The sequence below is a fragment of the Dermacentor variabilis genome, chromosome 10 (assembly GCF_050947875.1).
Source record: "Dermacentor variabilis isolate Ectoservices chromosome 10, ASM5094787v1, whole genome shotgun sequence".
Lineage (NCBI taxonomy): Eukaryota > Metazoa > Arthropoda > Arachnida > Ixodida > Ixodidae > Dermacentor > Dermacentor variabilis.
Genome location: NC_134577.1, coordinates 133,025,814 through 133,041,519, shown reverse-complemented (window position 1 = coordinate 133,041,519; position 15,706 = coordinate 133,025,814). Strand labels below are relative to the sequence as shown.

General features: G+C 44.3%; 1 protein-coding gene across 4 annotated transcripts in view; it reads right to left on the bottom strand.

Annotated features, from left to right (window-relative positions):
* The window catches only part of LOC142560968 (receptor-type tyrosine-protein phosphatase kappa-like), a 586,354-nt gene that overhangs the window by 290,203 nt on the left and 280,445 nt on the right, over nt 1–15,706 (bottom strand). For 3 of the 4 annotated variants that reach the window (XM_075673412.1, XM_075673413.1, XM_075673411.1), the window contains 3 exons: nt 2,929–3,026; nt 1,971–1,997; nt 268–384 (listed from right to left, as the gene is read on the bottom strand). In XM_075673412.1, coding sequence (XP_075529527.1) covers nt 268–384; nt 1,971–1,997; nt 2,929–3,026 — 242 coding nt within the window. The remainder of the gene's footprint in view (nt 1–267; nt 385–1,970; nt 1,998–2,928; nt 3,027–15,706) is intronic. The other variant, XM_075673410.1, reaches the window with a different exon arrangement.

The window sequence follows — 15,706 nt, the reverse complement described above, 5'->3', positions numbered from 1 at the left end:
TCTCAGTACAACGAGGGGGAAATAAATGAGGGAGCCCTGGGTGGTTAAGCATTCGTTGACTGTAGCAGCAGAGATCTTAGGACACAGAAAGGAATGAACAGACGTGCACGTCTGGACGGCTGCTTAAGCACGGCAGCGCCTGGTTGTCTATACTCTACACGTGCGTAAGCAGTAAGATAAGGTGCCAGGATCTCTGCTTCCACGTACAATCTGTCGTGTAAACGGCTGACACTGAGGGCATATTTTTGAGGGTTGGACAGCGCAAACCTTGTGGACTTTGAATGTCCGGATGCTGTAGTCGACGAACACCTCCTCGGACACCAGCGTCACCATGATGTCGCCATACTTGCTGCAGGTCTCAGGCCAGTACCGCTCAACCTTGCGCTGCACCACAAAGACAGAGTGAAAAAAAGACGCGGCGTAACGAAAGCCGTACTCGCTAGATGCATGCACCTCAACGCCGGTCAATAAATCCTCCGATTGTTCCGTAGCAGGCAGATGCGCTATGTTTTAGAATGGTTTGAAAGAGTAGAATTTTGAGCCAGTTCGTGAAGCATAATTGACTGTGGTGGAGCGCAAGGCATGTGACGAAATGAAGACGAAACATTACAAAAGGACTTCTTTTTGGGCAAGTTGGTGCTTATATTTCCTAGGTATACGCAATATTAGGACGCTAATAGTATCGATAACTGTGACAAGGCGCATCTTCCTGCGCACTGTAAAGCCTGTCGTTGTACGCCATGCTTTGAACAAGTATTGATTCCTGGCAAAAGTAGGGACCAAATTGCAAGGGAGTTATTGGAAGCGTTTTATATTACAAAGAAAGTGTCTGATTGTGTCAGTCATACATCTATCGTATTATATTCCCCAGAAATGTGCTTTATCCAAAGCATGTTATCATGACCATGTTATTCTGTCACACATTGGCTCCCTGCGCATGAGCGGAAGTTCTCTTTTCTCCTATACGTTTGCTCAGGCTGTCATTAAACAGTTGGTAGTCTGGCGCTTCACTGTCTTCCTTTCTTCTGCCCCTTTTCAAGAAATGTAGTTTGCGCCACGACGTGTACCTAGGAAGACGAAATAGGCGGTACAAGCACTGGTACCGTCGGTCTCTTTATTTCGTCACGTGTCTTGTGCCTCACCACAGTCAAATATGTATTATATACCAGCAGAACTTCTTGTTGGGATAGTTGGTGCATGTTACTGAAGTACTAAAGCGCCAAAAAGACGACACAAGAAGAGACACGGACGAGCGCTTGTCCGTGTCTCTTCCTGTGTCGTCTTTTTGGCGCTTTAGTACTTCAGTATGTATTATATACTTAGAAACAAACAGTTGCTTTGCAGTTGTTCTGCATACCTGCCCTGTTTAGAGCATTTAATTAGGGCTCCATCGCTAGCTGCAAAGTTAGCATACTTTATATATTAGCGCTATCTCGCTGAATGTACAATAACGTGAATATGAAGACCATTAGTTGCGATGTTTCTTTCATCCTATGTTTATTACGTGGGTACACATTAGTTACGGATGAGCGATTACGTGCAGCTGACACAAACCGAAAATTGGCATTAAAGAATGGCGCCCCAAAACCTAATGAAGGAATCACTCTTTGCGGCACTCTGTCTCACACGCTTTGCGAACGCCAAGAGAAACCAGCCAAGTAAGAACAAAGCACGCGGTTGGCACACGGTTAGTAACACTGAAAACGAGTGCGACACGACTGGTGACCAGACGACATCGAAGGAGGATGATTGCTGTCGGGAATAATTTTGATGCACTGACGTCCCCTCACATTTCCGTTCGTGTTGTGCAGTGCAGCCGGATTATTTCGTTATTGATTTGGTATATTTGAAAACAACTAGCCGGATACGGCCCAGCCTCTCCCAAATATCATCCTTAAAAACAAAGAAACGCACCCGTGCTGAACGAGCATAACCTAGCGTGAGGTGCGAAATAAAAATTTGGCACTCACTGAGATGCCCGTGGTTATCCTGATCGGCTGTGGTCCGTCCGTCCGTCCATCCAGAGAGCACAGGGATAATAGAGTAGGGCGATATTTAGACAGATAAAAACCAGAGGAGGTCGCAGAAGGGCAGCATCCTCGTTCCAGATGCGTTTGCACTCCGATGATACATTTCAGCAAGGCGTTAGGTGAAAAAATAGAGCCGCCAAAAGAAAAATAAACTGGCGTTCCATCCAAGTTGATTCACGGACCTTATTTTGCCACCTGGTCTCTCATCAAGATCAATCCGTGGGATATAAATAAAGAATAAGCGCGTAAGGATACACGTACACCTAGTTTTCACGTCTTGCACAACAGACAGCCGCCAAGCGTTGTGGACGATTATTCGCCATTTGGCGAAGCCACAGTGTTAATCTGTCTGGGGCTCTAACTGCCATTCGGAGTCAGGCGCAAAGAAAAAAAAAACTTTCGCGTTGCTTCCAATTATATGCAGGATACGTCAATTCAGGATGCCACATTGTGATTTGTGCGCTTTCCTGAAGAACGAAGACTTAGAGAAAGAGCACAAATCAAAATGCACATTCGCTCTGAACATCACATCATCGTAGGTTAAACCTTCTAGTTGAACGGTGTCTTCTTTACACCGAAGGAGGTCGGTTCCTGGCCCGAAATGTAAGTAAAACTGTTCTATAATGTTAGTCGTTCTTTTTGGTTTGAAATCCCTGCATGCGAATAGGGTATGAGACAAAACACTTTTTGGTTTGAGCTAATATAAAAACAAGGAAAAAGGGGGCCGTCCTTGTGTTGCCCGGAGAGTAAAAAAAGCCAAGCTCATGTCCATATAACCGCCGCGTATTCACTAGTAATTCGTGCAGCCTTTTTGCTGAAGTTTGCCTCTAAAGCATCGCTTCGTAATTTTCAATTACCAAAAGCGGTTCTTTCGGAGAACATAGCAAGTGCCAGCTACCTTTCCGTCTTCCACCAAGTTGGCAGCCATAATAAACTTGCAGATTTCCTCTTGCCACACCATGCGCCAGAAGTCTTGCACTGTCTTCTCGACTGGGCCTGCGCCACAGAGAAGCCACACGATATCCGTCCATGAATGAGAATGTTACGCCAATTTGAAAGGCAGCACACTTGTCGAGGCATGCGCAAGCACCAAGCGCTAGCGTTTGTGTATTTTAATATTTGTGCATTTCTCAAATGTGCGCTCCCTTTTCAATTTATGTGCCCATCAATACCTCATGAGCCGGGTATAGCACTGTGTCGTTTTTAACTACTAATATGGGTGCTCAGAACGATGTCATAGAAAAAAGTTAGGAATACCGATTAAAACGCAAAGAAACACAAAAATGGACCAACACAACAAAGCATAGACGAAGAACGGGCAAGTTTACAATTGTGCACGTGACAAATGTGCGAACCACAAAAGCCACATAAAGAAGAATTGATATGTACCTTCATTTACCCTGTGTTATCGGCTGTTTACATATATATTTCCACGCGCTTGGGCCACTTGCTCCCAGAAGACGAGGACGTGCTAACTCATGAGCTCGCGCCTTGGTCTTCTGTCGGTGCTGCGCTGCCCCTTCGATGACTCGGACTTGAACGGCCTCTTTTAGAAATCGCCTGTCAATTAAGCGTGACAATTTTTGGCGGAGGTGCGGGGTATGCTCGAGCCGTGCAACAGAACCCTCCCAGGAGCAGGAACGCTAGACCGATACCGGCGCTCACGCCAGTACACCGCGTCGGCCGGAAAATCCAAGAATTGGCCCCCGAGTTTGAGCCTTTATTTGCGAACGAGAACGACAGCGGGCATGGATGCTACATCCAATACAACAACTAACTGTACGACGGCTACTCCGGTAGCTCCTCATTAAACGTTGCGAAAACCGCGCGTGCGAAGTCACTTCCATGGCGACCTTCTTAAAGATTTGAAAGACTGCTGGCGGGCTTCGAGCGCGTAGCGGTGGTCAACAAAAGGGACGACGAATGGAAGCTCCAAGACGTCTACTTCAGCCTTTTGCATGGTGCTCGCAAGTGGTTCCAGGACCGCGAAGATGGCCTGACATCATGGCGTGAGTTCTGTCGCAGCCTCTTGGACACCCACGCAAGCTCCGATTGCCGGGAAGGAGCAGAATGGACCCTCCAGTCTCGCATTCATAAACATAACGACAGTGTGGCTATATACGTGGAAGGCATGGTGCGTCTCTTCAGGCGAGCTGACACTACCACGCCTGAAAACTTGAAGCTGCGTCACTTGATGCGAGGAGTGAAAGAGCAGCTTTTTGGTCGACTCTTTCGTAGGCCGCCCAATACGGTTGCCGAGTTTCTTACTGAAGCCGTTGCCATGGAGAATGTCCTGCACCAGCACTCGCGCCAGTAAGATCGGCAAGTGAATCTCTCCTCTGCTGCGAGTGGACTAGGAGCTCTCACGACTGGCGTCGAGTCGCTTCGCGAAATTATTCGATCGATAGTCCTCGACGAGCTGCGACAGCTGGATCAGGTGCAGCAGCCTCGAGCCAATAGCTAGCGTCATGCCTGACGAAGTGCAGCATGCGATCGGCGTACCAAGTTGCGAAGCAGCACTTCTGGCCGCTCCACCACTTCAGGCGTTTGCAACTTCAACTGAATCAGACACACAACATACGCTGACACAATACCGGGCGGCAATACTGACTGCCCAGGCGCTTTCACAGCGAAGCTGTGTAAATCTGCCCCGAAATGCATTTGTCGTGTCAGGCAGCAAAAATGTGGGCCGATCCCGGAGCTTGCGGAGTATCGGTCCGTCATGCGGCGGAGCTGAAGCACGCTTCAAGTGCTCTGCCAATAATAATAATAATAATAATAATAATAATAATAATAATAATAATAATAATAATAATAATAATAATAATAATAATAATAATAATAATAATAATAAATAGTACTTTTATTCATATCAATTCTCGTACACCAAGATCAGGCCTACCAAAGCCTCACCAAGGGCTTGAGTGGCAGCGCTTGGGAGACAGCGAACATAAGCAAAACAAAGGAAAAATAGAGATGTTGCAACGAACTCGACAAAAAAAAAAGAAAAAAATTAACAACTCAGAGAGACAGATATAGAAACATAACTATTACAACATCAAAAGGAATGACAGCAATGCGAAATTAAGACAGTAACACTCGATTAAATCATTATGGCGCAGGAAGCAACGCGGAGACATACCGCAAAAATTTTTTCAGGGTGTATTTTGTTCTCATGCGGAATACACTAGGCGGCATACTATTGAAACAGGCATGTACATAGTATTGACGTGTGCGCTTTCCGTACCGGGTTGAGGAGCAAGGAATGCAGTAACGGTATTTTGGTCTTAAATCACGTGCAGAAACATATGGAATGGTGAACTGACTGTACCAGAAATGTTTAAGCACAATAGTTTCTGTTAATAAAGCGTTAAAATTTGGAAGCTTTAATCTTCTAAAAATATTGATGTTATTACCAATGGGCAGGTCGTAGGCAATATTCTTTAAAAGTAAGCGCAGAAGCGAATTCACCCTGCGCTGCCAGCGAACCGTGCAGTGACCATAAACAGTGATTCCGTTTCTAAGCACACTATAGGCTAGAGCGTGTGTAACACATTTACGGACAGAAAAAGGCATAAAATATCTAATATTATACAGGACACAAGATACAGCACGAAGTGTTTGACAAACAAAGAAAGGTGCGAGTTCCAAGAGAGATCACTGTGGAATATCAGGCCAAGATATTTGACCGAATGCGCATATTTTACTGGTAAACAGTTACAATGAGAACAGGAGGAAGTATGCAAATAAACAGGATGACTGAACTCAAATTTTTTTTAAGGGGTTATGAAAACATATAGTTTGCGTTTTAGAAGTATTAACATTGATAAGGTTAGACTTAAACCAGTCCATGGCTTTAATAGCTGCCATCTGTAGTGCTGTAACAGCATCAGTGTATTTCTTTGAGCGCGCAACTATGACACTGTCGTCAGCATACAGGAACAATGGAACATGCACATTGTTAGCAAGATCATTAACGAATAGATTGAATAACAAATGACTCAATATAGAACCGGAAGTAATTGCCGTGAAATCGCTATGGAGTATTGAAATCGACAAATATTGGCGCCTATCTTGTAAAAAGTTAGTAAGTAAATGTAAAAAAAGAACCTCAAAATCCCAATGTAGAAAGTTTATCAAGCAGAAGAACGTGGCAGATGCTATCGAAGGCCTTGCTTATGTCAAGAAAAAGAGAGCATACGACTTTATTCTCATCAAAAGTTGAATTTACTATGTCAGAGAATTCTTCAAGAAGATCTGTTGTTCCTTTTCCTGGTATGAATCCATACTGACAAGGTGATAGAACATTGTGCGTATTCAAAAAATTCGTCATGGTAAGTAGTAGATGCTTTTCAAAAATTTGGCCAATGCATGGCAGAATAGAGATAGGTCTGTAATTACTCATCATGTTTCTGGAGCCACCCTTATACAATGGTATAACCTTAGCAGTTTTCATTGGAGTCGGTATTATACCCCTGGAAATGATACTATTAAGGATAACTAGTAGGCAACCTTTATTCGGTTCAAAATTCCTGAACAATTCAGAAACAGTGAGACCGTCATGACTAGGAGATTAGCCACGTTTAAGACGGAAAAGTATAAACCTTAAATCATTTTCGCATATGTCAGGAAGAAAAGCAGATTCCACCACACCGGGAGGCATAGGACAGTCGTTAGGCGGGGTACGAAATGCACCAGAGACCAGAGAAAATAGTTTGGTAAAGTCATTCGCAATGCTCTGTCCATCTTTATGGAAATGAGATATGAAACATGTATCACTATAAATAGCAGCGCTCACTCCTTTCAGGTTATTTACCAATAAGCATATTTTCTTGCGGTTAAAACGTGCGTCCTTAAATTGAGACCTAAAGTGGTTGCGCTTGGCCAGACGGATCATGGCATTAACTCGGTTTCCTTCATGTTTAAACTGCAGTCGTAGTTCAGAACAGGTTGGAGCACGTCTCGATCTAGCCCAGAGCAGATCTTTCTCTTTAATGGCTTCCAGTTTTGCGGGTGACATCCACTTATTGTCTAAATTTCGTTGCTTAACGATCACCATGCGTGAAGATTCGGCTTTGTGTGAACGAAAAACCTCGACGAAACTGTCATATAAGTCTGCAGGGGACACATTGTAAATAAAAGAATCCCAATCATACTTTGCTATTCTTTCATCAAAATAATAATAATAAATTATTTAATAATAATAATAATAATAATAATAATAATAATAATAATAATAATAATAATAATAATAATAATAATAATAATAATAATAATAATAATAATGTTTATTGCCAAACAATATACAAAACAACACAAGCAGGCCGGTCTAAGCCTTAGTTGGCTTGTAGGACCGTGCCAATGAATATGATAGACAAGACAAAAATATTTACAAGAATTGATGACATGAATGAAAAAAAAAATGAAAGGCAAAAAATTAAGAAGCTCAAGATAACATTTAGTTATCTACATATAACAAAATTGAAGAGGTAAATATTGCGATGCAAAAAAAAAACAATGTACAAGAGGGTAATTTTACTCTAGCTGCTTTAAGATGTGTTTGAGCGTTCTTTTTGATGTCGCGTTAAATATCTCTTCTGGTAATTTGTTAAATATGTCAGGCACATAAGCACAGCGTCTGGCCGCGCCATACCTTGTGGCTGAATGCGGAACTACGTAACGGACATGTTTTCTAAGCTCCCTTGCGGCGGCACGTTTTTGTTTGAAAGCGGAATTCCAGAAATGTTTAACTACAACTGTTTCTATAAGTAATGAATGAAAGTTTGGTAGCCCAAGTTCACGGAAGATGTTTGCAGATGTTACTATTGGGGAATTGTACGCAACGTTTTTAAGAATGTTTTTATAATCCGGTCAACCCTGCATCTCCAACAATCCCAACAAAAGCCAAAGACTGTAATGCCATACCTTAACACACTGTAACCTAGTGCCTGTGCTATAATCTTTTTTACAGACAAGGGTGCAATACTTTTGATATTAAATAACAGCCAGGCTACTGACCTCAGTTTGGAACAAATAAGTGATAAGTGATGTTGCCACGATAAATTACTATCGAAATAGATTCCGAGATATTTCACACAATCCACGTATGGAATAGGTGCGCATTTACAATGAACACAGTCTGACTCATGCAAGTAGAGAGGCAAGTTAATAACAGTAGTCTTAAGTGGGGAGCGAAAACAAACAAGTTTTGTTTTTTGGGCATTTACAACAATTCCATTATTAGAGAACCAAAGCATTGCCTTGTGCACGTCATTTTGCAACATTTCAGTGGATGTTTTATAAGAAAGGTGTTTCGCTAATAATACAGTGTCGTCAGCATACTGGAATACTGAACATTTCGAATTGCCAAAGGGAAGTCGTTAACAAAGATATTTAACAACAATGGCGACAAAATGGACCCCTGAGGAACTCCAGCTTTTACCGACAGCTTAGAACGAAATATGCCCTTATCATCGGTAGAGACCACCTGAAATCTGTTGCTCAAATAATTTTCGAGAACTTTGTAAAAAGGCCCACGAAATCCCCAAAAATGCAGTTTACTTAACAAGATTTGATGATTCAGGGTGTCAAACGCTTTCGCTACATCTAAAAATAGCGCACATGTGAAAAGATTCTGATCAAATGCCGAGAACAGTTCATCTGAAAATTCCTCAAGCAGTGCCACAGTACCACGCCCCAAAACAAAGCCAAACTGTCGATTGGTCAGGATAGAAAATTTGTTAAGAAAAGAAGACATAGTGTGGAAAAGAAATTTTTCTAAGACCTGAGCAATAATCGGCAATATTGAAATTGGCCGATAGTGTTCAATACTATCTTTTTTCCCTGACTTATGTAGTGGTACAATAACTGCAGTTTTTAAGCATTCTGGAATTTCGTCGCCTTCCAAAATACCATTCAGTATATGCAGGATAATATCTGACAGCGCATTGAAATTCCTTCTGATGGTGTGTAAAGAAATTCCATCATATCCAGTGGGCTTATTAGGACGGAAACTGAAAATAATTGCCTCCAGATCACCCTTCAAAATTTTCGGAAGAAAAGCCGTCGCAGATACGGAATGCCCTAACGGTGAAGTGCTTGTATATGGAGAGACGGCCCTTTGGGACGCTTTAACAAAGTGCCTGTTGAAAGCATCAGCCACTTCTGTGGGAGGTTGTTGAACACCGAAAATAGAACGGCTATTGGAACTCATTCCTCTGAGATGATTTACCAAAGACCAAGTTTTGCTTACATTATTTGAAGATTGTTGGAATTGATAAAAAAAGTAACGGCGTTTGGCGCCACGCAAAAGAGCAACAACTCTATTTCTTGCCGACTTGTACTCTAATCGCAGTCTTTGGTTTCTGGGATTTCTTTTGCAGCGTTTCCGCAAGTTGTCTCGATACGAAATGGAAGCAAGAATTTCCGTGTTCATCCAGCAGTGACCCTTCCTTATCGGCTTAGCTATCAGCCGTGTGCAACGCAATTCAAAGTTTTTCATTTGCATGCAGAACCTTTCATATACTTTAGCCGAAGAATCTTCTTTGGCTAAGGATGACCAGTTAAACGAAACGATAAGGTTATCAAGCTTGGATTGATTAACAGTAGGGACAAGGCATTTACGCTGCCCAGATCCAGTTTCCACCGATAACGTTCTAGACGCGTCTGGTAGAACTAGACGACATGCTACGAAATAGTGGTCCGCCATGCGCTGTAGAATAGTACATGACCTAAATGAACAGCCGGGAGCTCTGACCGCTATGTAATCTAAACAAGATTGCACTAGGCTATTATTAACTAATTCCGCTCTAGTAGGAGCTGCAATTGTACATTCCAGACCATAAGCGGACAACGTAGATAAATAATCACAAACAGTAACTTTTTCAGGGCATAAAATATTCATATTCAAGTCTCCGATCAAGCAAAATTGGTCCACTGAGCTCCACTGCCGCAGAGCTTCTTCAAGCTCAACAAGAAAACGTGAAAGGCTGCATGAGGGTGGTCGATAAATCGATAAGATATGGACAGAAAATGACCTTTTACAAACTTTGACCATCATAGATTCGGCATGTACAAAAGATGCATCAATAGAAGAAACTTCACAGTTGTCGTTTACATAGAGAGCAATGCCCCCGCCACGACGCCCGCTTCGTGTGACAAAATGTGCGGAAAAGCCCTGTAATGTAAACGTATCAAGGCAAGCCTGGGAAACATTGATTTCTGTAATCACAAATGCGTCTACAAAGTTAGCTGCCGATTCAGCCTGAAATTTAAATTCGTCCCAGTATTTACGCAGACTGCGAATATTAACGCTCATAATGGTAAAATCTTCATCAGATCTGCACAGAAATTCTGTTTTAAATGAACTGAAGTCTGGTAGTTCACTGAAAGAAAAAGGCATGTTGGCTAAGCAATGTTTTCCAGGTCTGCTTGTTTACCAATTCGAACAAGAGACGCTGTTTCATTCTTTTTCACGAAGATCTTGCCTCCTTTCGTCCAACAAAACTGATAACCCTCCTCTTTTGCCTTCGTTCTCGCTTTCCAGAAGAGATCACGGTTAACTTTGGTCAAGTTATCATTGAAGTAGATCTTTGGAAAAGATGCACTTTCACGTAGTTTCTTCAACTTTCCCCGCGCTTCAAGCCATTTTTCCTTCCAAATTACAGATTTAAAGCGCACCAAGACCACAGGTGTACCACTGATTTTGACTTTTAAGCGGTGTACGGCTACAATATCGTCAGATGAAAACCCCGAGAGGTCCAGATTTGCTGCCATTTGCGTGATTGATTGTGTAAGGCTTTCATTACTTTTCACTGGCAAACCGTGGATCTCAAGATTCTTTAGTCTGCTGTACTGCTCACTTTCATTTTGCTTTTCTTCTAGCTTTTGTATAACTGCTGCCTGAGTTACCACCGTTGTTTTCAGAGCTTCCAGTTTAGCACAATCAGACATTTGACGTTCCTGAATGTCCTGTTGTTGTTTCCAAACAGAATCATACTTCTCGGAAAAAAACGACACCGATCCTTCGAGTTCCTTAATAATAATAATAATAATAATAATAATAATAATAATAATAATAATAATAATAATAATAATAATAATAATAAAAACAAAGATGCATTGCTTCATGTCAATGGGTATGCTGGAGTCGTCTGTGAACCGCACATGGCCTTACGCGCAGAAGGCCTTGCCATATATGCAGAGGAGGCAATGTATGTACAACCATACAACCTTCACTGGTCAGAGGAGGGGGCACCGACTGTGGGGTTGTCTGTGCCGTAAAAACGAAGACGAAATTATGATATCCGCTGTCTATATATATTCAGGCCCACCTAAGTGTGGTATTGAGAAGTTCATGACCACGCACTTTGCATTGGTTAGCCGCGGTGCCACTACCCTTGTGATCACCATTGGAGACTTCAATGTTGGCAATTCAAAACCAAAAAAGAAATGGTTCACTGAGTTTGTGCAACAAATATTTGGTTTGAAGTGATACACCAATCGAAGTAAGTCAAGTAACAATGGTGGCGCATACGTTACACTTTGGCCAAGATAATATCTAAGGTTGTAACCGGGCCAACCCGTATATATCACAGTAATCACAAGGCTATCGTCGCTACCATTACCAAATGGTGAAAATAAATACATTGCCCCTTGTCTAATCCTCTGTGATGCTCTACAGCTTAGCTCGTCATCCATCTTCACAGAGTGGAATGGCTCCTAATATTTTTTTTTCTTTCTGCGTCGGCTTTGCTTTCAGAAAGCGATAATGATATAAAGGCAGTGCCATTCGTTCTTGTCTCTGTGGATATAAATAAATCTACGTCCGCGCTGTGCTTGCTCTGCCTTAGCCAGTCTGTGGTGATGGGCTGCTAAGCACGAGGTCGCGGAATCAAATCCCGGCCACGGCGGCCGCATTTCGATGGAGGCGGAGTGCTAACATACCCGTGTACTTAGATTTAGGTGCAAGTTAAGGAGTCCCAGGTGGTCGAAATTATTGCGGAGTCTCCCACTACGGTGTGCCTCATAATGAGATTGTGATCTTGACACGTAAAATCCCCATATTTTAATGTCTATATTTCATTTGCATCCGAGAGTGGGTGCAAGTAAGGAAATGCTAGCTTCTTAGACATACCTATACACATAAACAGGCATTCACCATTCTCTCTCTTTCTCTCTCTCTCTCTCGAGCACACAGAAGCACAGATAACAGGCACCTTTGCCTCCATGCACATTTACGCGCGCCAACACATGTACACACGAAGAAAAATGCGCGCGCGCCCGCACGCACGCACAATGAAATGTACGCATACACAAATGCGCGTATGCTCGCAGACGCATAAACGGGCTCGTGCGCACGCAGATTCAAATACGGAGACACAAGCACGGGCGAACACACAAACTCAAGTACACGCGCATGCGCACTCAAGACGTGCACAGGCATATACACTGCTTCTCCCTCCCTGCTGCCTCTTAAGACGCTACTGCGTTCAGAGTGAATCACACTTGCTCTGCAATTGCAGTCCCAACGCCAGCACTAACAATTTGCCTTACGGTTTAAATTTCGTGTTTCTTGCAATCAACAGGGCTATGTATTTTATCTACACTGGCTACAAGAGTGTAGTTAGTGTATGAAGTCGCCATCTTTTACTTGTCGTAGAATAGTATAGCTCCGCCTACCTACAAGAAGCCATTTTTATAGCTGTAGTGTAGCATAAAAACTACACTTTCTACACTGCGCTTTTGATGAATGCAAGCAGCGGACGTCAAACAATATTAGTGATATAGCGACGATAGTAAGTACTCCCTGCAAAGACGGTAGCGAAGTGCTTGCGTGACCATATGTCACAGAGGGAGGTGCCCAAATCTTCCAAGAAGGTAAAATTATCTTACTCATGGATGGTACAGGCTGTCTCAGACTGCGCGCTGACTTCGTGCACTGCGCTTTCGCCATGTATTTAGCTGCAGTTTGTCTAGATTTGTTGAAGAAATAAAAATCCTCCACTGGAGGTTAGCTTCGGGGTAGCGTGATGCCGGTAATGCTACGGTCGTCCGCGTCGTCGTGAGTCCCTGATACCAGCGTGTGACGGCGATTCCTGCTCCTGCAAGGGGCAATGGCAAGCGGCTACGAGTAAAGCTCGATGCGACGCTCACTTGGGCCTTGCCGCCGCTAACACAGAAATATGTAGCCCGTAAGTGCGAAATCAAGTGCTTTTCGTCTGATGATGCAGAAGACGACGCGCAGTCTCCTGTGATTGGCTACAGCGCAGCGAGCCAACTGCAGCACATGACGTCATAACCCCTGCCCAGCACTACACTCGTCTACACGAGCCTGCACGAAGGGAAGGTTAAAAAATAGCCCTAATTTTCCCTCTCCAGGGAGGGTGGTAAACAATTTGCTCCGGCAATGAAATGTGACTTCACCGCCGATCCCTGACGGAAACACTGCTTTAACGCACCACCGATGTTCCTAAGTGCCATAAGCGCATATATTGTTAGAAGGGGTTGCAATGCCGACCGTCATGTCGTCGCAGTCCCGCGACCCAGGAAAGCTCTCCGGGACGCGCAAGCTTGATGTCGATGAGCAGCTCCAAACGTACAGAAGCATCAGCGCCCACAACAGGTGGTACAAAAGTGTTATGCTGGCTCACATAATTTTCCGCCTGAAAGGAATGTCATGGCTCTGGTTTCGAAACCAAACGGAAGAGCTGACGAGCTGGGAGCAATGTAAGCAAAAGCTCCACGATTTGTTCGGGAAACCTGTTGGCGGTCAGCGAGCTGCGCAAAGGGAACTAGGGTCCCGCGTAGAGGCGTCGACCGAATCATGTGACATCCATCCAGGAAGTTTTCGTCCTTTGCCACAAGGATGGCGAGAGCATGTCAGAAGAAGACAAAGTGAACCACGTACTGAAGGACATAGCAGACGGCGCTTGTGATCTTTTCATGCATAAGATTTTTTACACCATAGCCGACGTCATTAATGAATGCCGACGCATTGAAGAAGCCAAAAGTCGTCGCATCGCACACAAGTTTACCCGTCTTCGAGATATGGCTGCTACGTCTTCGTGCGAGGATTTTCGCTCCGCGTATCAGCCATCATCGCCTGAAAGCCTCGTCTGCAACGTTCGCCGGAAGATCGGAGCCACGGCACCGGTTGGCTTCCAGACCTCTTCGAACTATTCTCGACTGACGATTTGCATTGTGGAGCCTGTCACGCGTGGCGAGTTGGCGAACCTTGGAATTCAGTCTCTATATTTCGACAACCAAGCGGACACCTACACACCTACATTTTCCTGCGATCTCTTCTTCGCGAGGCCAGTACCCCTGTCGGCCTTTTCGGAACCCAGCGGAAAGGCGAACATCCGATGACCGGCCGATATGTATCAGGTGCCGGCACGTAAGTCACATTTCCCGCCACTGCCGCAATACCTAGACGTCATCAGAATATCAGTCTGGGCTCCAACCTCACCGCCACTTCGCCCTCGACACGACGACCCCTGTCTCGCACACCCACTATTTGACGTTCTGCGTCCCCCATCTAGCTTCACTATACAGGAAACTGACGGGTGCGGCTTTGAGAGGTGACGCTGCTAGAACGACTGGAATTGCAATTGTTCTACTGACCTTACCGACGGAAAGAAATTTACTTGATGTGACTTAGATAGTGTCCCTGTCGCTGCTATGCTCGTTACAGGCGTGCACATCTATGTGATGAGCGACCAGCTTCGTAGACAACTCACTTACATTCTGACAGCTGCGGCGTCCTGTCTTGTGCGAGTCGTTAGCGGAAGAACACTGCCCACAATAGGAATGCGTGCCGCTCGTGTTGGTGTCTCTGGCCGGTAAACATCTCTTTTGTTTACTGTTCCTTCAGAGTATCCCCATGGCGTTATTCTAGTTCCTTATTTCCTATCCGTTCACCCTGACCTTATATACTGACTGCTTCGCTGGACTTCTTTCCCTTGATTGATTTGGTCCGGTTCCTCCTGAAGAAGTTCCCAGCAGGCTCCTCTTCGCTAGCACGCTCGACTCACCCAACAAGCGCCCTGCATAAACAGCTCCACCTGTGCCTGACGGTGACTACGTTGTGTCCCCTCTCGCGAAAGTCCTCTGTGCTCATCACTATCATCATCATCATCAGCCTGGTTACGCCCGCTACAGGGAAAAGGCCTCTCCCATACTTCTCCAACTACCCCGGTCATGGACTAATTGTAGACATGTCGACCTTGCGATCTTTTTAATCTCATCTGCCCACCTAACTTTCTGCCGCCCCCTGCTACGCTTCCCTTCCCTTGGAATCCAGTCCGTAACCCTTAGTGACCATCGGTTGTCTTCCCTCCTCATTACATGTCCTGCCCATGCCCCCTCCCCCCCCCCACATTTCTTGTTCTTGATTTCAACTAAGATGTCATTAACTCACGTTTGTTCCCTCACCCAATCTGCTCTTTTCTTATCCCTTAACGTTACACCCATCATTCTTCTTTCCATAGCTCGTTGCGTCGTCCTCAATTTAAGTAGAACCCTTTTCGTAAGCCTCCAGGTTTCTGCCCGGTAGGTGAGTACTGGTACGACGCAGCTATTATATACCTTTCTCTTGAGGGATAATGGCAACCTGCTGTTCATGATCTGAGAATGCCTGCCAAACACACCCCAGCCCATTCTTATTCTTCTGATTA